At 44.8% G+C, this 22,683-nt stretch overlaps 1 protein-coding gene across 5 annotated transcripts in view; it reads right to left on the bottom strand.

The window, feature by feature from the left end:
- The window catches only part of NMNAT2 (nicotinamide nucleotide adenylyltransferase 2), a 267,967-nt gene that overhangs the window by 207,338 nt on the left and 37,946 nt on the right, over positions 1-22,683 (bottom strand). For 3 of the 5 annotated variants that reach the window (XM_006143883.3, XM_006143884.3, XM_006143885.3), the window contains exon 4: positions 5,204-5,347. In XM_006143883.3, coding sequence (XP_006143945.1) covers positions 5,204-5,347 — 144 coding nt within the window. Of the gene's footprint in view, positions 1-5,203; positions 5,348-5,557; positions 5,576-5,618; positions 5,887-21,855; positions 21,969-22,683 lie in introns of those variants that run through there. The other 2 variants (XM_006143886.3, XM_006143882.3) reach the window with 2 other exon arrangements.

Below are 22,683 nucleotides of genomic sequence, written 5' to 3'. Positions count from 1 at the left end.
GGGGGGGGGGATGATAATATTATCTGGTTGACCTTAAGGGTAGGAAAAATAAAATAGCGGTATGAAAATATAAAGTAGTATACTGTGCTTAGTGACATTTTAATACAGACGCGTCAAGCATATTAAACAGTTTCTTGATTTCTGATGGTTCTCTGTATGTTTGTAGGAACGCAAATTTATTTTTCTTAGATTTCCAGATACGGCAGTAGGGGCTGCATTGTCCAGATCCTCAGTGGAGAGCTCTCTTCATCACCTTTAAGAGGAGCAGAATTGAATCACGTCTCTTCGAAAGACTCAATTGTTCAAAATTTTGAAATTGAAAAAACATTATTTTGCAATCATCAAAAAGCAGAATATATTTCTGTTGTGACGAAATCCCCTAATTTCTGTTTTTATTTTCTTTTCTTTACTTATTTTTAGGTTTTTGCCATATGGCATTTGTGCTTATCAGAGAGAGACAGAGAGAGAGAAAGTGAAAAATAACCCCCCCAAGGGGAAAGGCCACACCACAATCCCTTCTCCTCCATTCTCCTCACAGGATTTTGAGCATATACACACACTTTCCTGGCATGAATTTCAAGTCATCAGGTCCAGGACTTGAACTGCAGTAGGTCGTGTGGAAGTCCAGCACCTTGACCACTACATCATCTGCTTGTCCCATAATTCCTGTTTTTTCTGGCCAAATTAATCTGATCAGTTCTTTTTTATTTTTCTATTTAAATTTGTTATCTGACTTTTCAGTGGTGAATTTATCAACAAATATGGCAATATTTTTTAAACATTTCTTTTTTAAAACATTTATTTATCTATTGGATTGTTGAGAAAGTCATGATGTATTTTTGCATAGAAAAAGACATCATGTCTTTCTTGACAACCCAGTATTTATTTGTTGTCATTTTCAAGTCGCCGGGTGCAGGACTTGAACCATAGATGGCCATGTGGGAATCCAGTGCCTCAACCACCACAGCACCTGCTGGCCCCATAGCAATCTATATAGTATTTATTAAAGAATTATTTTATTTAACTTTATTTATCTATTTTAATTTTACCAGAGAGGGAGGCAGTAAGGGTGTGAGAAATAGAGGGTAAGTGAGAAAGCAAGCCACCAGGTCTGGGACTCAAACTGAAATAGCCCATGTGGGAGTCCAGTGCCCTTACCACCACGCCACCTACAGGCTCCATAGCAATATTTTTTTTTAAGTTTTACTAAAAAATATAATCTCTACATACTTAAAAACTAAGAAATTATGTTTAAAAAACTACTTGTAGCTTCACGTTCTCTCCTTATATAATCAGGCAGACCCATGAAATACATCATCAGTTTGTGGGTTTACTTTAGCAAAAACTTTTATTTATCTTTGAAAACATTTCAGTTACAGTTAAGTATATAAGTGTCTGATAGCTCTATCACAAATATTAATTTTTTTCTATGTGTTTCTTTAGTCACAAAAAGGAGGAATAATATCAACTCTCCTTTCAGAGTTAAATAAAAGGTCATTCTAAAATATTTAACAACTATTGAGAATTGTATAAGTGCTACTTTAAAAGATGAAGAGCATCTTTAGTGCTGAATAACACTTCTCTTTTATTTGTAATATTTCTCTTTTTTTCTTTGGTTAGCAATTGGATTTCAAAATATAGAAATTCTATTAAAAGTTTCATTAGGGGCTGGCAGGTGGCGTGATGGTTAAGGTGCTGGACTCCACATGGCCAGTCATGGTTTGTGTCCCAGACCTGGTGGCTTGCTTTCTCACTTTCTTTCTCTCTCTCTAGTCAAATTAAAAAATAATAATAATAAATGAGATAAAATATTTTTTAAAATGTCTTTTAAAAACTGTCTTCAAAGTCCTGTATGTGTCTACTTTTAAAGAGTTATCACAAATCTCAGGCACCTTAAAGAAAGTTTGATCATTTAATTGCTGTGTTATTGGGGAGAAAATGTATAAAGCCTCTTAAAAGGAGGAAATAGTTCACCAATAACTGGTTTCTTTAGACATGGAAAAGAGCTCTTAAGGAAATGCATATTTCAGAATCTCATTTAGTTGATGGCCAATTTAATTCCAATCTGTTAGTATATATGTGAAGGAAACAGACCGTTCATGAAAAAAGATCAGCTAGCACTTCCACTCTCCTTTGGATCAGTACATGGGTCTCAGTGAGGAGAATCAGGAATGTGGGGGTCAAAGTCTCAAATCTGCAACCCACTCTTCATGTGGGTTTCTAAGAAAGTCACTTAGCCTCTAAATGTCAGTTTCTCACTTGTGAAATAAGATAATGATGCCTTTCTTGTAAGATTGTTAATAGAAATAAGTGACATCACATATACAGAAAGGTTTTATTAACCAGAAACTGCTCTACAAACATTATTAAATGTATCAAGAGCTCAAAGGTTCAAGTGAGATGTCCTACATGGGCTGGCCCGTGGCATGCTGGTTAAGGCAGCTGGATCCCATGTGGCTGCTTGTGTGGTCCAAGTCCTGGATGGACAGCTTGAGAAACACTCCAGGTGCAAGTGTGTGTGTGTATGTGTGTGTGCCCACAATCTCACAAGGAGGAAGAAATAGAGGAAAAGTGATTGTAGCATAGCTACTCCCAATGGAGTTGCTTTATTTCTCTCTCTTTCAATTTGTCTCTCTCCGATGAGTGCACACACCTGGCGATAAAAAAAAAAATTTAAGATTTTTATGAAATGAAAGGTTTTACAAAAAAAAAAAAAAGTTTACTGTAAGGGCCCAGTTGTGATGGTGCAGGCTGTAGGGCCCCATTGGCAACACTGGAGCCACATGGAAACCGCTTCTGATCCTGGGTTGACCAAGGCATGCCCATGGGCCTGTGGTTCTGACTGGCTGGGAGGCCTGGGCGAAGGGTGGTAGAAAGACAAGACACTGTCAGAGGTACCTGTGTGGGTCTCTCTCCAATGCTCTCAAAATAAGCAATCACACAAATAAATAAAAATACTGGAAGGCCTTTGACGTTCTTGCTTCCTTTTCTCGTTTATGCTCATTAGGTAAGAAACCCCTCACAGCCACCATGCATACGCCACAGTGGAATGGCTTTCTGCGTCGCTCTCTGGATTACACTTGCCTAATGGACAAAGGCCTGTGCCGGAAAACACACCCTTGCTCCTCAGTTCCAGCACCGAGTACGGTACACCGAGTCACTGCTGTCCAGATCTCTGTTCACCTGCTCGGCGTCTAACCCCTCCCGCTCCATCTCTGCCCGTCTTCACACATTCTATCCTCAACGTTGAAGGACGCAGGTCAGTATTCACTTCCTTACGTCTTTATCACTGTTAGCAAACTCTCTGCCACTGCGAGGCAGCTTGGTTCTCCGTTTAAATCCGTCCCTTAAACAGACAGGAATAACTACATCCTTCGCTCCAGGAAGAAAGGAAGAGTAGCTGCTGGAATCCTAAAGAGTCCTAGACCTAAGGGGTTCCAAAGAAAAGCCCATCCCTGCCTGGTCAGGAGAGAGGAATAAAGTATGTGAATATAAAATGGCCAAAGGTGATACAGAGAAAAAGCACAGGGGTGAAGACACCGAATCAGAAGAAAGTGAAAGTGGCCCCTTCCTTGTGCTCTGATGATACTCCTTCAGCTAGGTCTACCTTGATCCTTGAACAGAAGAAGCCTTTATTTAATAAGCACTCGCTCCTGATAAAACAGTCTTAAAAGCTAAAGGCATGGGGAGGAAGCCATGGCTACCTCTCAGTCTCCCTCGGACCATAGCATAAACGTGCCTGCCTGATCCGCCCTAGGCTCAAAGTAATTCCACATTCTTTTCACGAGGTTTGCAACAAGCTGGCCCAGTTCGGAGTACCGTTTAGGTTTAAAAACTAGTATTTTTCGTCTATGCCACCTCGCCCGGTCCTCACCGATAGGACGAGGTTTTCATTAGACAGCGGTAGGAGGGCTCAGGAGTCCTCGGCTCCGGGTGAGCACGTGCGCCCGCAGCCAGCCGCGGCGCGCCCTGCGTTTCAGCACCGCCGCCCCTGGAGAGCGCCTTGTTCTGGGCAGGTCCCGCTTCCCACCCGGTCTCTCATCCATTCAAAGCCCACTCGCTCTCCCCAACTCTTTCTCTCCTCAGTCCCAGGAAAAAGGCATCCTAACTTCTAACTTCCTGCTTCTAAAGTGACCTCTGCGTCCCTCCCTCAGGGTCTAAACGCGCCCGCCCCGGCTCCGGCGAGTCTCCCCGGGTGGTTCCCCTCGGGTTGTGTGAGATCGCCCATGGGCACCGATCGATCACCTTTCCCCTGCCCTGCTCGAGCCCACACCAGCAGCCAGGCGTCTCCGCTCGCTCCCTTTCACTCCACGCCCCAAAGCTTCTAAGAAACAAACGCGCGATGCTGCGCCCTCCTCCCCAACACGCACGCACGCACATACACACTCACTCTCGCACACACATTCATACACACGCGCGCCGCCGGCCTCCCAGTGCCATCGCCGCCCTGGGCACAGCCTCGACCAACTTGGGTCGGAATCCACGGAACCGGTTCGCGAACAGCCTCCCGCAGCGGCCGCCCCGCCCCCTCCCCTTCCTAGGCAGCGGGTCCCCGCAACCAAACCTGGGCGAGCCAGAGCGCCCTCCCCGTGCACTCAGCATCCGCCTCGCGCGCGCAAGACCCGGTCCACAGTCCCCAAGCACGCCCTGGGCCGCCTCGAACCAACCAAACCCTAAATCAATCTCCTCGAAGCCCCAACCCCTGTCACTGGCTGGCTGTGTGCGAGCGTGTTTGTGTCGCCAAGGCACAGACACCATTTAACTCCTTCGAGCTTTCTGCCCATCCTAAACAAACAGCACGTTATCTCCATCCCCCCCCCACCCCGCCCTGCTTCGCGCCCCAGCCTCTGCCCGCATCCCAGCCCTCGCGGGCCAAGCCGCCGAACCCCCACACCGCGGCACCCCGGTTCCCCAATGTCGAACCCGCACGCAGCCCAGAACGACGCGCACCTCCAGCTCCCTCCCCTCCCCCACCTCTGGCCCCCCGCGAGCGGGGTCTGGCCCGAGCAAGTGTCGCCTCGGCCACGCAGGCGGCGTGCGGTCCCCGGAGCCCAGAGGAGCGCGGCGGACCTCCCACCCGCGGTATCCGCCGGCGCAGCTCCCGGGAGGGGCGCACGCCTTCCCGTTCAGCCGCCCAGGAAAACACAGGTGCCGGGGAAGGAGCGGGGCGGAAGCAGCCGCCGGGGTGGGCGGGAGGACTCACCGAACATCTGAATGTGCCCTTTGGTGATGGGATTGAAGCTGCCGCAGGCGAGCAAGATAACGTGGGTCTTGGTGGTCTCGGTCATGGTGCCGGCAGGTCCCTGCGCTGGCCAGGGGGTGCCTCTTTTTGTGTGTCTCGATATGTCTGCAGAGGGAGAAAGGAAGGCGAGGCTCCGGCGCTGGATGCTGTGGACTCGGAGGAGCCGCTCCAGACGCAAACCGCGTCACTCCCCGCCTCCCCTTAACGCTTGCAGCTCCGGCCAGAACCGAGGCGGCTTTGTATGGCTCGCCTCTCTTCTGCCCCGGTCCCTCTCTGTTCTTCCTGGCTCCGGTCGCGTCTCAGGTCCTCACCCACCCTTCCTCTCGTTCCCTCCGCTCTTCACTCCAGCAGCCTCTTCCTCAGAGCCCATCTTTACCAGGCGAGATGCGGCGCCCAAGCTCAGAGCCCTGAAGACGTGCGGCGTGCTGTGAGCTCTCCCTGTCTCCTGCCTCCGGCTGCGGTGTTCCTCCCTCCCTGGAGCGCTCTCGCTTCCCCGTCTACTTTCTGTAACACCTCCGACTCCAAAAATGTCTCATCTGAAGAACTGGTTTTCTCTCGTCCTCGAAAATTGGAGACATGACAGCCGTTCGTTTGAGTAGTATTCATGCCTGCTTTTCTTTTCCCTCTTGTGTCCAAATCTTGACCTAGAGGTTGTTGGGAGAGGGGGGTGACCTGAACCTACCGGAGCTACCAAAGTTGAGGCAGGGTTGCCATTCAACCGTGGTTCTCCAGTATCCGCTAGGTGTCAGGAGCCGCTGTAAACTGCTGACAGAGCAAGGCCTCTGTCTTCAGCCAGCTTGCATTCTACTGGAGAGACATAACCAAGACCTAGGGAACACGTTCGGTGGCAAAGGTGCAGTGCCGCAAGTCACGCGCGTGAACGCAAGTCAGGTTTTGACTACACAGAGGGTATAGAAGGGAGGACGCAGCCAGCAGTCTGAGACGAGAACTGAGGACGCGACCCTTAAGGGGAGACCGAAATAACTAGGGAAAGTTGCTAGTTCCAGGACCAGGGACAGCTTACTGTGCTCACAGGAATGAGAGGAGGCCTGGCAGGATAGAATGTATAGGCAGGCAGTGGGGCGACTGGAGTGGCCCGTCTGGGCCAAAGCAGATAGGGCTTGTATGCTGGAGCAATGGACTCGCCAGTTTTCTAATGGAGCAGCACAGAGTGGAACGGCAAGGGGAAACCACCAAAGGGTATTTTTATTTTGTTTTGTTTTGTTTTGATTTTTAGAGCTTTTTGCCTTAGGGTGCATGCACTCAGGGAAGAGACAGACAGACAGTGAGAAGAAAAGTGAGAAATCTCCCCCAAGGGGGATGGCCACGCTGCCATTCTTCTCCTGAATTCTCCTTCTGGGATCTTGGGCATGCACGCACATGTGTCTGCGGTGATGTTCAAGCCTTCAGGTCCAGGATTTGAACCGCAGTTGGCCATGTGGGAGTCCAGGGACGTAACCGTTATGCTATCTGCTGGCCCCAGCCTTGAAGTCTTTAGGCAGGGAGGAATGTGTAATTTCCACCTGTAAATGGTTATTCTGGCTGCTGGGTAGAAAAGGGGTGCAGATGGTAAGAAGGGGATCTCTGCTGGTAGCCTAGGTAAGCCGAGTAGTGCTAGGATGAGGGCGTCTAGCGGAGGGGATGATGAGAAGCAGAGGATGTCGGGATAAGTTGCAGAGACTTTGCAGCTTACATTCTTTGCAGGGGGGTTGGAAAGACAGTATGAGGGAGAAAAGAGACCTAGGAAAATGTCTAGGAATTTGTCTTAAGCAAGTGAGTGGACTGAGATTGAGGGAAGAAAAAGTTTAAGAGATTATCACATATTCTATTCTGACATGATAGTCAGAACCAGAGGCCAGACAGTGATGCAGCAGTGAAACATGACGATCTGCAGTGCTGACCCATGTGAGAATGTTCCGAGTTTGGTTCATAGGCCTTCTTGATCATGAGCTAGGCACATGCACACTCATGATCTGGGGCTGGCTGAGGTTGGGAGTGGATTGTGGCATCAAGACTTTTTGGGGTTCTGTCTCTCTGCTTCTCTCTGTCTCTCTCACTCATGGAAGAAATAACTCAATAAACTTCAAAATAGGCAGAAGCACAGTGCTTAACTTAGAAATTCACAAGCACAAATATTTACCTTTCTTGGGCTTCAAGTTTCTTGGATAAATTTTTTCCCCAAGTTCATGAGTTGGTCTTTGTTTCTTATCCAAGAGCAATGTTGTAGGTGTGCAGTAAATATTTGTTACATTTGTGGCATACAAAAGCCCTCATTTGCATAACATTTCTAGTTTAAGTACAGGAGTCCTTAGAACTAATTTTTTTTTTTTAGAGGTTTTTGCTATAGGGCACGTGAGCTCACCAGAAAGACAGAGACAGACAGATAGAAAGCGACAAATCACCCCCCAGGGGGAATGGCCACTCCCCAATCCCTTCTCCTCTTGGGATACTGGGCACGCACGCATGCAACATGCGCCCAGCGTGAGTTTAAGCCACCGGGTCTAGGACTCGAACCGCAGTTGGCTACATGGGAGTTCAGTGACATAGCCATTATGCTAACTGCTGGTTAGCATAACCCTAAGAACTAATTATATTCTAATAGGGTTTATGTCTTCCCTGACATGGGATGGCCGATTAGTAGGGTAGAAAGAGCAAGAAGTTCTAAAGGGAGGCTGACTTGGTACAGAGCTGACACTTACTAGCTGGACAATTAACATAAGTGCAGGTAAGCAATAAATATCTATTCAGTGTCTGCATGCACCAAGCACGAGTTTAAGGGCTGTGAGCAAAATGAAGTTCCTGCTTCAATGCAGTTCACATTTCAGAGGAAGAAAACAGACCATAAACAAAAGAATACATGTATTGGTAATGGGCACCATAAAGGGAAATGAAGCAGAGTAAGAAGAAAAGTGAAGACAAGGAAATCTTTTATTTAAGGTGATCACGGATGGCCTCTCTGATAAAATGATATTTGAGCAGGGACCTGAGTAAAGTGAAGGAACAGGTGATTTGAATATCCGAGGACACATGGGTCAGGCAGAATAGTAAAAATACAAAGGGTTTGAGGATTAACAGTGTTTGGATGGAGCCAGACGGTGGCAAGCAGAAAAATGTGACCCTCTGCAAAGCAATTTCACATGGGAAGGTTCTCGGTTCAGGTCTGGTGACTTCCCTAAGTGTGCCAGGCATGTGCTTGCCTGTGATTTGGAGCTGGCTAAAGGTTAGGGGATAGATCATGGTGTCAGGACTCTGGCAGAAATGCCCTCTCTCTCGCACTCTTGGAAGAAATAAATAAACTTAAAATTAAAAAGTAAGGGTTTGGAGTGTCCAGCAGCCATATCAGTGTGGCCAGAGAGAAGGAACGAAGTGGAATGAGCTGGGACGCAGATCAGGAAAGCACTGGTTAGGGCTCTGACTTTTTCCCTGAGAGAGATGGAAAGCCATAGGAGGGCTCTGAGTGGACAAGCGACATGAGCTGACTTACATTAGGAAATATCAGTTTGGCAGGAGATAGCAATGCTGGCGTTATTAGGGTCAACAGGTGGTGTAGTGGGTAAGGTACTGGATCCCACATAGCCAACTCTGCGGTTTGAGTCCTGGACCTAGAAGCTTGATAAACACCCCACCAAAAATCCTGTGAAGAGACTGAAGAAGAAGGAATTGCAGCATGGTCTTCCCCCCCACCCCCCGAGGATGACCTTCTCTCTCTCTGTCCCTCACCCTCTCCAGCAAGTGCATACACCCTATAGTAAAAAAAAAAAAAAAAAAAAAATTGTTGGTGTTTTCAGTGTAGTTATATTTAATGTCATGAGATTGAATGAGGTCACCTAGGTATTAACAGATAACCTCAGATTCTGCCCTGGGGCACACGGAATTAATATAGTAACTAACATTCACTGAGTATCACCAGAAGTCCAGGGACAATAGGCTTTTTATAGATGTAAAATGCTCATAGTAACTATGAGTTTGTATGATTTTATCCTATTTTAGAGATGAGCATGGAGAAATTAAATAATGGGTCTAAGTTCAGACAGCTAGTATGTAGGACACCAGAATCAAGCCCTGGTAATTTTTTTGTTTTGTTTTGTTTTGTTTTGAGAGATTTTTGCTATAGGGTATGAGCACTCACCCGAGAGACAGAGAAAAACAGACAGACAGAAAGTGAGAAATCACCCTCCAGAAGGGATGACCACACCACAATCCCTTCTCCATTTTCCTCTCAGGATCTTGGGCACAGAAACACACACGCCTGGTGTAAGTTTTAAACCACCACGTCCAGGACTCAAACCATGGTCAGCCATGTGGGAGTCCAGTGGGAGTCCAGTGACATAACCATTACACCATCTTCTGGACCCTCAAGCCCTGGTAGTTTTTTGTTGTTGTTGTTCCGTTTTTGTTTTTGAGAGATTTCTGTGCTCTCACCAGAAAGACAGAGAGAGACAGAAAGCGAGAAAACACCCCCCAGAGGGGATGGCCATGCCACAATCCCTTCTCTATTCTCCTCTCGGGACCTTTGGTACGCGCACATCCACTATGGGCACGTACACATACACACCTGGCGTGTGTTTAAGCCACCGGGTCCGGGACTCAAACTATGGCTGACTACATAGGAGTCCAGTGACATAGCCATTACTCTAACTGCTGGTCCCCAAGCCCTGGTAGTTTTGAATGAAGGCTCTGCTGCTCTTGATCCCAGGCTTCTCTCTCATCTTGCTTCACTGCTATCTGTGCTAACTACATTTGTAAAATGAGGATAGTGATACCTACAAAGGCACAGAGATGTGGAAATTAGATGGAGTGAAGATTAGAAGAAATGTATTGAACATCCAGCATAGTTGTTCAATATGATAGTCAATTAATAGTCAATAAATGATAGAGTTCTCTCTATCTGTCTTTGTCTCTGTCTCCCCGGCAAGCACATGCACCCTACAGAAAAAAAAAAACTCTCAAAAAAATATGACTTGCTGGAATGACTGAGAACTCACTGAACTCTACAATTTTAATAAAAAATGTCCAATTTAGGCCAGTGTGGTGGTACAGTGGCAACACAATGCTCCACAGGTAATGGGAAGGCCCAGGTTCATGCTTCATGGTGTCTCTGTGCATACCAGGTGTGCAAATGCCTGTGACCCTGGATGGCCACTGCTGGGGTGAAACTATGGAGTTAAGACCCTCTTGGGGGTGCTTGTCTCTCTTTCGCTGTCTCTCTCATGGAATAAATAAATAAAAATAAAATTTTTAAAAATGTCCAACTCATATTCCCCCAAAGAATAGTACTCAATAAATATTTAATGATGCAGGGTCAGCAGGTGGTATGGTGGTTGAGGTGCTGGACTCCCGCATGGCTGACTGTGGTTCAATTCCCAGACCTGGCAGCTTACTTTCTCACTTTCTCTCTTTCTGTCCATCTCTCTCTGGTCAAACTAAAAAAAAATAATAAAATAAATCAAATTAAATAATTAAAAAAATTTTAATGATGAATTTAATATCCAAATCTTTTTCACTGGCCCAGTACCCAGGGAGTAACAATGAGCTGTGGGTTTATAATACAATGAAATAAATATGTCTTCAATCTTGTAGGTTATGTCTTCAGTAATACTTTAAATTCTAAAATTGGATTAATTGGTTGTGATCCTAAAATTCTCTTGTAATTTTCTTTTCTTTTTTTAGAGAGATCTTTGCTATAGGGTGCATATGCTTGCTGGAGAGACAGAGAGACACAAAGAGACAAAAAGTGAGAAATCATCCCCTGGGGAAATGGCCATGCTGCAATCCCTTCTCTTCCATTCTCTTCTCAGGATTTTGGGTACACACTCACATGCACCCGGTGTGAATTGCAAGCCACTGGGTCCAGGACTCGAACCGTGGTTGGCCATGCGAGAGTCCAGCAATGTAACCATTACGCCATCTGATAGTCCCCAGTAATTTTCTTTATTCTTATCTCTAAGTTGTGTATGCCCAAAGAAAGCTCAGAAATTGAAATATGAAAACATGGAGAGCAACTTTTGGCTCCGCCACTTGCTAATTGTATACGCTTTGGACAAGTCGTTTATTGCTATGGCTTTATTTTGTCAACTGGAACTGTGCCAGCTTCTAGATTATTAAAATATATACATAATGCTTTGTGCAATTATCTAGAGCCTGGAAGATAATACACACTCAAAAATGTCAGCTGTATTATCCATAAATAGGGGTTACTATAATACATGCCCCAATATCTTACAGGACATGTATTTTTTACATGGATCATATACATGAGGAAAGGACTCTTTACAACAGTTTATAGGGACCAGCAAATGGTGTAATGGTTATATCACTGGACTCCCACGTAGTTGACCACAGTTTGCGTCCTGGACCTGGTGGTTTAAAACACACCAGGCACGTGTGTGTGCATGCCCAAGATCCTAAAAGGGGAATGGAGGAGAAGGGATTGTGATGTGGCCATCCCCCCAGGAGGTGATTTCTCTCTTTCTATCTCTGTTTCTCCAGCAAGCACCCATGCCCTATAGTAAAAAACTACCTAAAACAAACAACAACAACAACAAAGTTCATGTATTTGCTTCCTGAAAGCAGAAAAGAAAGAGAGAAAGAGAGAATAACGGTCATCCTCACACAGGCAATTTTCCACACATATTCAAGTAGTCTTGGGAAGAGAACCCCGACCCTTCCCACATGGCTTCCAGCATTGCGTGGCATCATCCTATTGCCTGCGCCATCATAGCTGGGCCAGGATATCACTGGACTCCCACGTAGTTGACCACAGTTTGCGTCCTGGACCTGGTGGTTTAAAACACACCAGGCACGTGTGTGTGCATGCCCAAGATCCTAAAAGGGGAATGGAGGAGAAGGGATTGTGATGTGGCCATCCCCCCAGGAGGTGATTTCTCTCTTTCTATCTCTGTTTCTCCAGCAAGCACCCATGCCCTATAGTAAAAAACTACCTAAAACAAACAACAACAACAACAAAGTTCATGTATTTGCTTCCTGAAAGCAGAAAAGAAAGAGAGAAAGAGAGAATAACGGTCATCCTCACACAGGCAATTTTCCACACATATTCAAGTAGTCTTGGGAAGAGAACCCCGACCCTTCCCACATGGCTTCCAGCATTGCGTGGCATCATCCTATTGCCTGCGCCATCATAGCTGGGCCAGGACTTATTTTTTATTTATTTATTTTCTTAAGCATATTATCAGCTGAAGGCCAAGCCCCACAATGGAGAGATATGAAACACCTTTTGTTTTCAAGTGTTTAGTTGTTTCCATTGACGGCCTTGCCAAGGATGTGTGGACGTGCCAGTCTTGGTGGATAATGAGTTTAGAACTGTGCCAATTGTCTATTTATCAATCAGTGAAAACGAGTCACCAAAAACATACTAACAATGAGTTTACTTTCAATCAGGAACCCAAGTCTGGTTCATAAGAAAGAGAATATCGACTCTTGCCTAGTAGGTATAGATATAGATATAGTAATTTGTACTCAGGGGTGCTTACTTTAACTTAGGTAATACAATTTGGTCCAATATTTCACCTTTCCAACAGCTGAAAATTGCCTTCGGCTGAAAAGAAGTAACTAATGTCATTCTCACCCTGCCTAAACCCTGCAGCCTGCTCCAGCCAGATCAGACAGTTCAAACCAGAACTTTCTCTGCTGTGGATACCTGGTTCAATGGGCCAGGCTTAAGGGTCTATTGGGTCTCATTTGAAATGTGCCTGTGTAAAGTCAAACGGAGTGGGTATGAATGCACACTTGTTTCCCTATTTACCTAGCAAAGGTTAGTCATCCATTTCATCACAAATCAGGGTACAACCATTCCGCGTCTATGCAGCTGGCTTCCGAAGCAATAACAGGAAATGTGCTCGTCGGAAAAGCAGCAAGACACACACACAGCATGGCTCCTTCTGTTCTTGGGATCAAGTCAGATATTGCAGATTTATTGTGTGTTTTCCTGGTAAAACTTCTACTCTGTGAAAGCCAAGACTCTTTGGGATTCTCTAGAATTCTCTACATTTGTGTAATTCTCTCTTCTTTCTCCACTTCTCTGCAAGATAGATGTCCTCAGGGATAAGAGTAAAATGAATGGCATTACTCTCCCTTTCTTCCCTACGAGGGAATATTTTTGTATCTGTGGAGTGAAAAATGTTCCTAGATCAAGATCCTCCCTCCTCTGGGGCTAAATCCCCCAAATATCACTCAGACTTACCATTTCTCTACTTACTCGAATCATATTCATAAATAAAATGTGCTCCTAGATATTAAAATCTAGTTATCCATTATAAACATGGCACTGTGGTTGGTATCACAGAGAGAGACAAAAGAACACAGGTCTTTATGATCAATAAACATTGAATACCATTAAAATGAACAAATTTCTCCAGCTAACTCAGATATTTGCTGATGCATTCATCATCGTTTCTTTCAGATATGGGGAGGGGGTGCAGATAATTATTTCCTCTTTAGACTGAAGATCTCATTACTACATGAAGATTTCCCAAGAGCAGAAGTAGGAGATAGAAGTATCAGTGCTAACAGACTTGGAAAGAGGTATAATTGATTAAGAAGTAAAATTATTCCCTGAAATGACATCCGAGACTATCTCTGCCTCCTTCCTCTAACTCATCCAAATGGAAAATACGTTTGGCTCAAGATACTATTAAATAAAGGCTAGAGAACTTAAAATACAAAATACTTTTTCCATAGGTCAACATTTCATGAGGTAGTCAAGAGAGATCTACCTCGAATTTCAACCTCAGGACTCCCCAAATGTATTAGATGTGGGAAATACTGTTACAGCTGAGCTATGCTAACAACCGGCTGGTAATAACGAGCCTGATTTCAGAGGAAATGGAGATGTAAGAAAAATGTGCACCAATTGAATCTGTTAGTCTCAATCTTCAAAATGCAGATTCATTGTATTGCTGAAGGGAGGTGTCTCAGGTGGTTACAATACAGTTTCAGACTTTATAAGTTGCTTATATTATTAGGACTTTTTCAGAAAGAAGTAACAGAACTTTATTCAAACTAGGGTCTAAGCCAAAGGGGAAACTTATTTGATCTATATCATTGGAAAGTCTAAAAAGTCGACGTAGCTTTAGGCAAAGTGATGTCTAAAGAGTTTAATTATCAACACCCTGTGTCTTTGTGTCATCTTCTCTTGGTTTACTTTGAGTGTGATTGCTTTATCCTCAGATGGGTGTTTTCCACACTAGAGCAAGGTGGCTGTTGGCAGCCTTGAATAACATCATTCTAATCTCATTGGAAGAGAAACTTCTGTCCCAAGAATGCCAGTGAAAGTCTCAAGGAACACTGATTAGTACTGCACTGATCGGCCCTCCCCTGGTTAATCACTGTGATCAGAAAGAAGAAGTGTTCTAATTGGCCAAATCTGAGTTATTTGCCCATGCTTGCCTTAAAGAGGGACAGGAATAGGAAGAAAGGCCAACTTTGCCCAAACTACCAAGACGGGCTAGATTATTCTAGAGCAGAACAGAGAAGTTTGGCAAAAATTATATGCCTAATGTTGCTATAAGAAGAAAAAATATAGTGTAGACAAGCTCAACAATCTGATGAAACCTAAAAAAAGGTCTTGCTAAGACTCTGGCTTCTACTGAAGAACCGTAAAAAAAGTATAAAAAAGCTATAAAAGAAACATGAAATAATAAAACCATGATATAAATGGTGACATACATTTAGAAGCAATATATTGAGTATGAATTTTGGAAAATTGGAATAAAATTGGTTTTGATTCAAAAAAAAAAAAAGAGAGAGAGAGAGACAATGTCTTGCTAATATTCAGAACTCTAGTGTTTTATAGGGAGTAAACTGAGACCTGCTGCTTTTGGTGGGAGTGTGGAAGCTGCTGGAAAGGTTAAGATATTCCAAGATAAACGTACTAGATGAATCCAGGATGTTTATTCTGCAGCTTTCAGGGATTGCAGAAAGTGGTAAAAATACTCTCTTGAGGATGAAAGGCTAATACTCTGGTTTTGCTTAGCATCTAGATGCCTTTAAGCTCCTTCATCTCTCTGCCTCTCTCTCCTCTTCCTCCACATAATGAATTATCTGGTCATGCATCAATATCATCCTTCTCTGAAAGCTTCTTGTTTTCTGCTGCTTTACAAGAAGGATTTGGATTTTTCATGACCCAAACAATGGCAAAGATTAAAAATGACCTTCAGTTCCCAATATCTACTGCCATCAGTTTCTTTGTCTTGATCCAAACTGTAGAGAGAGACTCCCATTAGCTCAGTTCGAACCATGGGACCATCTGTTCCTCTCACCTGGGACCTACTCTTCAGTAAGGGACACCCTGCTATCTAGCTCACTGTCATATCCCCAATGTCTGTCGTACTCTGACATATAGTAAGAGTTCATAAAGTAATTGTCTAGTTAGTATAAAGTGCAGGACTGGACAGGGACGCAGTGGTAAAGCCCTGCACACTGTAAGACAGTCCCAGTTACCTCACGAGGGTGCTGTATCTTTTTCTCTTACCTGTGGTATGTCTCTCTCACTTGTGAACTAAATAAATACACTTTTTAAAAATGGTTTTTAAAAAAAGTGTAGGGGGAGGCAGCAGGTGGCATCGTGGTTGAGGGCACTGGACTCTCATATGGCTGACCTTGGTTCAAGTCCCGGACCTGGCAGCTTGCTTTTCTCTTCTCTCTCTCTCTCTCTCTCTCTCTCTGTCCCTCTCTGGCCAAATTAAAACAAGTAAACAAATAAATAAAGTTAAGTAAAATAATTATTTTTTTTAAAAGTGTGTGGGACCAGCAGGTGGCATAATGATGGTTATGTCACTGGACTCCCATGTAGGTGACTGTGGTTCGAGTCCTGGACCCAATAGCTTAAAACTCACACCTGGTGTGTGTGCATGCATGCCCAAAATCCCAAGAGGAGAATGGAGGAGAAGGGATTGCAGTATGGCCATCTTCCCTGGGGGTGATTTCTCACTTTCTGTCTTTTTCTACCTCTCCAAAGAATGCATGCTCCCTTTAGCAAAAATCTCCCTTTAAAAAAAAAATCTGTCCTCTTTTGTACCATGGCTGTGTTGTTAATCCTTCCTTAGTAAGGAAAAGTTTCTTTCTTAAGTGGGTTGTTGTCAGCTGAAAGTAGACATCTACTCCCAAAGACCTTTATGTATGGATGATCTTGAGCTTAGGGGTTAGACAGGGATTTTTTTGCTTTTCGTTTTTTGTTTTTTGAGAGATTTTTGCTACAGGGTGCGTACGCTTGCCAGAAAGACAGAGAGAGGCAGAGAGACAAAAAGTGAGAAACCACCCCCTGGGGGGATGGTCATGCTGCAATCCCTTCTCCTCTCTTCTCCTCCACGGATCTTGGGCATGCACACACATGCATCCAGCGTGAGTTTAAGTCACCGGGTCCGGGACACGAACCGCAGTTGACTACGTGGGAGTTCAGCAACATAGCCATTATGCTAACTGCTGGTCCTGGGGTTAGACAGTTTAAAACTACATTTCTCAGACTCCCTTGCAGCTAGATTTCTGGCCACTATTTAGATTCTACCAGGGACATGCATGTGTGTGAGATTTGGAAAGCAGAAGTGAGATGAAAGTCATCTTGTTATTGCTTTTGCTAAGCAACACTATAGCTGTGTCTGTGAAGCCAGAGCCCACGCTCCACTAGTCACTGAGCAGTCACCAAACTCACATCGCCAGGCATTGCCAGGCAGTTCAGGCAGCTGACCTCTGGGCTACAACTATCATATCGTGCCCTGGAAATCCAGAGTTCGGGGAGTGGTAGCCCCTAACTTCAGTTTCTTTAGTTCTCCTAATGAATTGTATAAGCATTTAATTCCATGTTGTTGTTTTTTTGTCTGTTTTTTGTTTGTTTGTTTGTTTTAATCACTTTCTGCTTGAAACACCTAGCATTGCTTCTGTTTCCTGAATTGAAACCTGACGGACACACCCCTGTGATTGCTGTATCTGGCTATATCCATCTTTAGTGTGGGTAAGAGCAAATGATACGTAAATACAGTCATTTTGGAAATGTAAATATATGAGGAATAAGAAACTGATTGACAGGAATTCGAATAATGGATAAATGAGTTAGGGTGTGTATGTGTGTGTCCTTAGCAGGGGAAGGAAGGTGTTGGAAAAGATGAATTTAATGGAATGATAGAACATGACCAGGAAGAGAAAGAGATCAGAGACGCAGAGAGCTCTACAGCTCCATAAGGGAAGGCAGAGTTGATTTAGAATTAATAATAAGGAGTTATTATTAAGAACGTGAGCTAGTAATTTTTTACATGGGTAGAGCTATGCAGAGCTCACAGTGTTCCCTCACATGCTATTTTACTTAAACTTTACACTGAATGATTCTGTGAGTGGCTTTCTTGGCTCGCGATGGATTTTTGCGTGTGAGGACAGAAAACAAGGCTCAGGAGGTTTAGGTCACTTGCTCCAGGTCCCAGCAGTAAGCAGCTGGGACAGATCCCAAATTCCAGTGTCCTACTCCAGACCACTGTATAGGTTATCTATGGTTCAAGAATAAAGGAGAGGGGGGCCAGCAGACGGCATAGTGGTTATGTTGCTGGACACCCACATGGCCGACTGCAGTTTAAGTCCGGATCCCATGGCTTCAAAACCATGCCAGTGCCAGTGTGTGTGTGTCCAAGATCCCAGGAGGAGAATGAAGAGTAAAGAACTGCAGGGTGGCCATCCCCCAGGAGGTGATTTCTCACTTTCCTTCTCACTGTCTCTGCCCCTCTCTCGCACTCAGGCAAGTCCAAGCATTCTAAGGCAAAAACCTCTGGAAAAAAAAAAAAAAGGAATGAGGGAGATTGGGGCCTTCAGGTGGCATGGTGGTTAATGAGCTGGATTCTCACATGGCCAACCGCAGTTCAATTCCCAGATCTGGCAGCTTTTTTTCTTTCTCTCTCTCTCTCTCTCCCTCTCCCTCTCCCTCTCTCTCTCTCTCTGTCTTTCTCTGGCCAAATTTAAAACAATAATAATAATAACAAATAAAATTAAATGAATAAATAATTCTTTTAAAAAGTTTAGAAAAAAAGAATGAAGGAGAATACAGGAATTCAAACTGTCAAAGACAATATGAAGGGACTTCAAAGAGTTTGTGGGAAAATAGAATTTAAAGTGTGAGTTTTTTTAAGAATTATTTTATTTATTATTATTATATTTTTTAAATTTTAATATAGGGTATGTGCACTCACTAGAGAGAGAGAAAATAAGAAAGCAAGTCGCTGGGTTCGGGACTCAAACTGTGGTCATATAAGTGGGAGTCCAGCACCTTAACTGCCATGTCACTTGCTGGTCCCCCTATGAGTTTATTTTGACCAAAAAATTTTAAATCCGTTGCATAGTTTCTTCATAATTTGCATTTTTTCATAAATTTTTGAAAGACCATTCACAGACACATTACAGATGTTCCTTACCTTATGATGGGGTTCTACCCGATAAACCCATTGTAACGAAGCGCAGTTAACACCCCTAACCTGCCACACATCTGAGCCTCTGAGAGCCTACCTTTGATGTGCCTGAGCAGTTACATTAGCCAACAGCTGGGCAAAATCATCTAACACAAAGCCCATTTAATAACAAAATGTGGACTCTCTCATGTAATTTATTGACTGTTGTAGAGAAAGTGAGAAATAGAATGGCCATATGGGTACTCAAAACACAGTTTCTCCTCAGTGCGTGTTCACATCTGCACTGCTGGGAACCTGAAATCTCCTAAGGGAAACTACTGAAAGTCAGGGACCGTCTGTATTTTACATCCAAACACAAAGGCTATAGGGGCCTCTTGTAAAATTCTTGTCTTTCTGGTGCCTTTCTTTGCTCTTTCTTGTGACTAGTCCCCAAGAGGCAGGATCTGAGAGAAGCTGAGAAGTGAAATGGATTCCATCCCGATGTTGGGTAGATAAAATCTGGTATCTTACGGAACCCAGTAGATGGAATAATGGTTATGTCGCTGGACTCCCATGTAGCCTATCATGGTTCGAGTCCTGGACCCAGTAGCTTAAAACTCACACTTGGCATGTGTGTGTGCATGTTCAAAACCCCGAGAGGAGAATGGAGGAGAAGGGGTTATGGTGTGGTTACCCCCCTGGGGGGGGTGATTTCTCACTTTTTGTCTCTCCATTTCTCTCTGTCTCTCCAGTGAGCACACATACCCTATAGTAAAAAACTCTTTAAAAAAAAAAAAAGAAAAAAGAAAAAAATTGGCATCTCGTAAACAGCCTTGGCTCAAGGGTCTCATATTGTCAATCATACGTTTAAAAGCCTGGCTGAGTTCTCATTGAATCCCCACAGAGCAGGGCTGTGGGGCAAAGTGAGAGACTACCCTGGGGTTCCGAGGTCACATTGGTCCAAAGAGAAGGATGCCTTTGATGCTTGAGGTGTAAGTGTCGGTGAATGGGACCTCTGTGCAGGGGCCTAGGTTGTGTGTGTTCTGCCCTCCACATCTCCCTGTCTGCTCTCACTCTCTGCCCTCTTGCTTAATCCTACTTCAAGGTACGTACAGACAAGAGGTCTTCTCTGAGGAAAAGAGAGCTACCTCCACCGATAGTGTCAGGTACGAACAGCTGCCCAAACTGGGATGGGGCTGGCTCCAAGGCCTGAAAGTTAAGGCAGCTAGGTGCCACACGGCTAATGGCATGGTTCAAGTCCTGGACCTGGTAGCTTGAGAAATATGCCAAGTGCGTGTGCAAGCATGCCCAATATTTCAAAAGGAGAGAAAGATGGAGGAAAAGGGATTGTAGCCTGACCATTGCCCATGAGAGGAGCATGCTTTTTCTTCTCTCTGTCTCTCTGTCTCTCTCTGGCTAGTGTGTATACCCTGTAGTGCACACGCACACACACACACACACACATACACACACACACACAAATTCCTTGTTAGGCCAGCTGTGGCCTGGTGGTTAAGGTGACTGGATCCCACAGGGTTGATTGAGCAGTTCAAGACCTGGACTTGGGGATTTACAAAAACACTGGGTATATGTGCGTGTGTGCCAAAAATCCCCAAAGGAAGGAGAAATGGAGGAGAAAGGGTTGCAGTGATACCATGCTCCACTGGGGGCGCTTTCTCACTTTCCCTCTTTCTCTCTTTCTCAAAAGAGCACATGCACCCTCTGCCAATTATTGAAAAAAAAAAAGAAAAAGTAATATGGAAAAAGGATGGATGAATCAGCAATCACTTAAGTGAACCAAAAAGAGCTGGTTCTCCTGTTTCCTTCCACTTCAGGATGGGGCGAAAAGAAGATAGTCCTCTGTTTTTAGGAGACTGTTGTCATGGCCCTGACCTGGGAACTGTGGAAAGGAAAACACTTCCTGAGGGAAACTAGGCAGCAAGGGCTTCCCCTGCTCTCATGAGGTCAGGTGGCATTTGCCCTAGATTGGCCCCTGTCTTGGCACATATAGGTGACGGTCACCTAGGGTTAGTCGGGCATGGAGCTCCCTGGGGTAGATGAAGTAGATGAGGACATGCAATGAGGAAATGCCTTGCCAGTCGCTGCTTCTCCAGAAAGGAGATCTGAAAAGGACTCAGGGAAGTTCAGAGGAGTCTGGGGGTGAAAGCTGCTATATGCGAGTATATGTGTGTATAAAAATTATTTAAATTACATAGATGCAACATTGACAGAGAATGTAGAAGACAGGGACCAGCAGTTGGCGTAATGGCTATGTCGCTGGACTCCCATGTAGTCGACCGTGGTCTGAGTCCCGGACCCGGTGGCTTAAACTCACACCAGGCATGTGCGTGTGTGCCCAAGATCCCGAGAGGAGAATGGAGAAGAAGGGATTGCGGCGTGGCTGTCTCCCCTGGAGGGTGATTCCTCGCTCTCTGTCTCTGTCTTTTTAGCAAGCACACATGCCCTATAACAAAAACCTCTCCAGAAAAAAAAAAACAAAAGAAGAAAAAAAGAGAGCGAGAGAGAATGCAGAAGACACTACAACACATTGACATCCAAAAAAATACACCCGTACGGGGCCAGCAGGTGGTATACTAGTTAAGGTGCTGGATTCCCACAATGCTAACCACAGTTCAGGTCCTACACCTGGTGGGGTGAAACTCACACTGGACATGTGCGTGTGTGCCCAAAATCCCAAGAGGAGAATGGAGGAGAAGGGACTGCGGCGTGGCCAACCCCCTGGGGTGGGGGTGATTTCTTGTTTTTGTCTCTCTGTCAAGTACATGCACCCTAATAACAAAAATCTCTCTTAAAAAAAATACACCCTCAGTCTTAAGCCTGGCTGATGTCCTTTTAGCTATTCGAGCTAAGTGATAGATGCACTGAAGATGCCCTCAGCCCTGGAAGTTCGGAGACCTCATTCTGTAAAGCCAGTGGCGTGGCTCGCCTTCATGGATGCTCTTTTTTTTTTGAGAGAGAGGTTTTTGCTATAGGGTGCATGCGCTCACCAGAAAGACAGAGAGAGACAGAGAGACAGAGAGACAGAAAGCGAGAAATCACCCCCCAGGGAGGATGGCCACGCTGCAATCCCTTCTCCTCCATTCTCCTCTCGGGACCTTGGCATGCACGCACATGCGCCCGGCGTGAGTTGTAGCACTGGGTCTGGGACTCGAACCGCGGTTGACTACATGGGAGTCCAGTGACATAACCATTATGCTAACTGCTGGTCCCTACCTTCATGAATGCTCTTGATTATGGTTCTCTCCAACTGCCCTCGCGCGGCACAGGCAAGAAGGCTGCAAATTCTCTCCTGCCGTCCCCCTGGGTACGGGTGCTTCATGTCAGCACTGGAATGTGTTTTCAAGGGAAAGAAGAAACGGAAACTGTCAGGAGACTTAAAAGTCAGATGCAGGGCGGGGAGGTGGTGCAGCGGACCCATGCAGGGCACGTCCTGGTTTCGTGCCTCATAACCTCCTTGAGTACAGAAGGCAAGTACGGTGACTTGGGCCCAGAGACCGAGGGTAGACTGCAGCAGAAAGGCCCTTTTATGGGTACCTGTCTCTGCCTCTCTCTCATGGAATAAATAAATAAATAAATAAATAAATAAATAAGTTCACACTCTAAAACTCCCTTTGTCCCGGCAAGCAGGTGGTTGGCGGTTTAGGGCACTGGACTCCCACGTGGCCAACCGTAGCTCAAGTCCTGGACCTGGAGGCTTGCTTTCTCACTTCCCTCTCTCTCTCTCTCTCACTGTTCCTCTCTGGTCAAATTAAAATAAATAAATAAATAAAGTTAATAAAATATTTTTTTAAGTTAAATGCTTTCTGACTTTCTTTTTTCTTTTTCTTTTTTCTTTTTCTTTTTTTGGCTATGAGCCTGTGCACTAGCTGGAGACAGAGAGAGGGAGGAGAACAGAAAGAAGCACTCCCAGGGGAATGGCCACACCACAATTTCTTTTCCTCCATTCATCTCTGGGATTTTAGACATGCACGCACACACACCCATCATGGTTTTTAAAAATTATTTATTGACTTTATTTTTTATTATTATTATTATTCAGTT

The sequence above is a fragment of the Tupaia chinensis genome, unplaced genomic scaffold, assembly GCF_000334495.1.
Source record: "Tupaia chinensis unplaced genomic scaffold, TupChi_1.0 Scaffold000112_1, whole genome shotgun sequence".
In the NCBI taxonomy this organism is placed as follows: domain Eukaryota; kingdom Metazoa; phylum Chordata; class Mammalia; order Scandentia; family Tupaiidae; genus Tupaia; species Tupaia belangeri.
The sequence above is the reverse complement of the archived record's forward strand: the minus strand, read 5'-3'. Positions and strand labels throughout refer to the sequence as shown.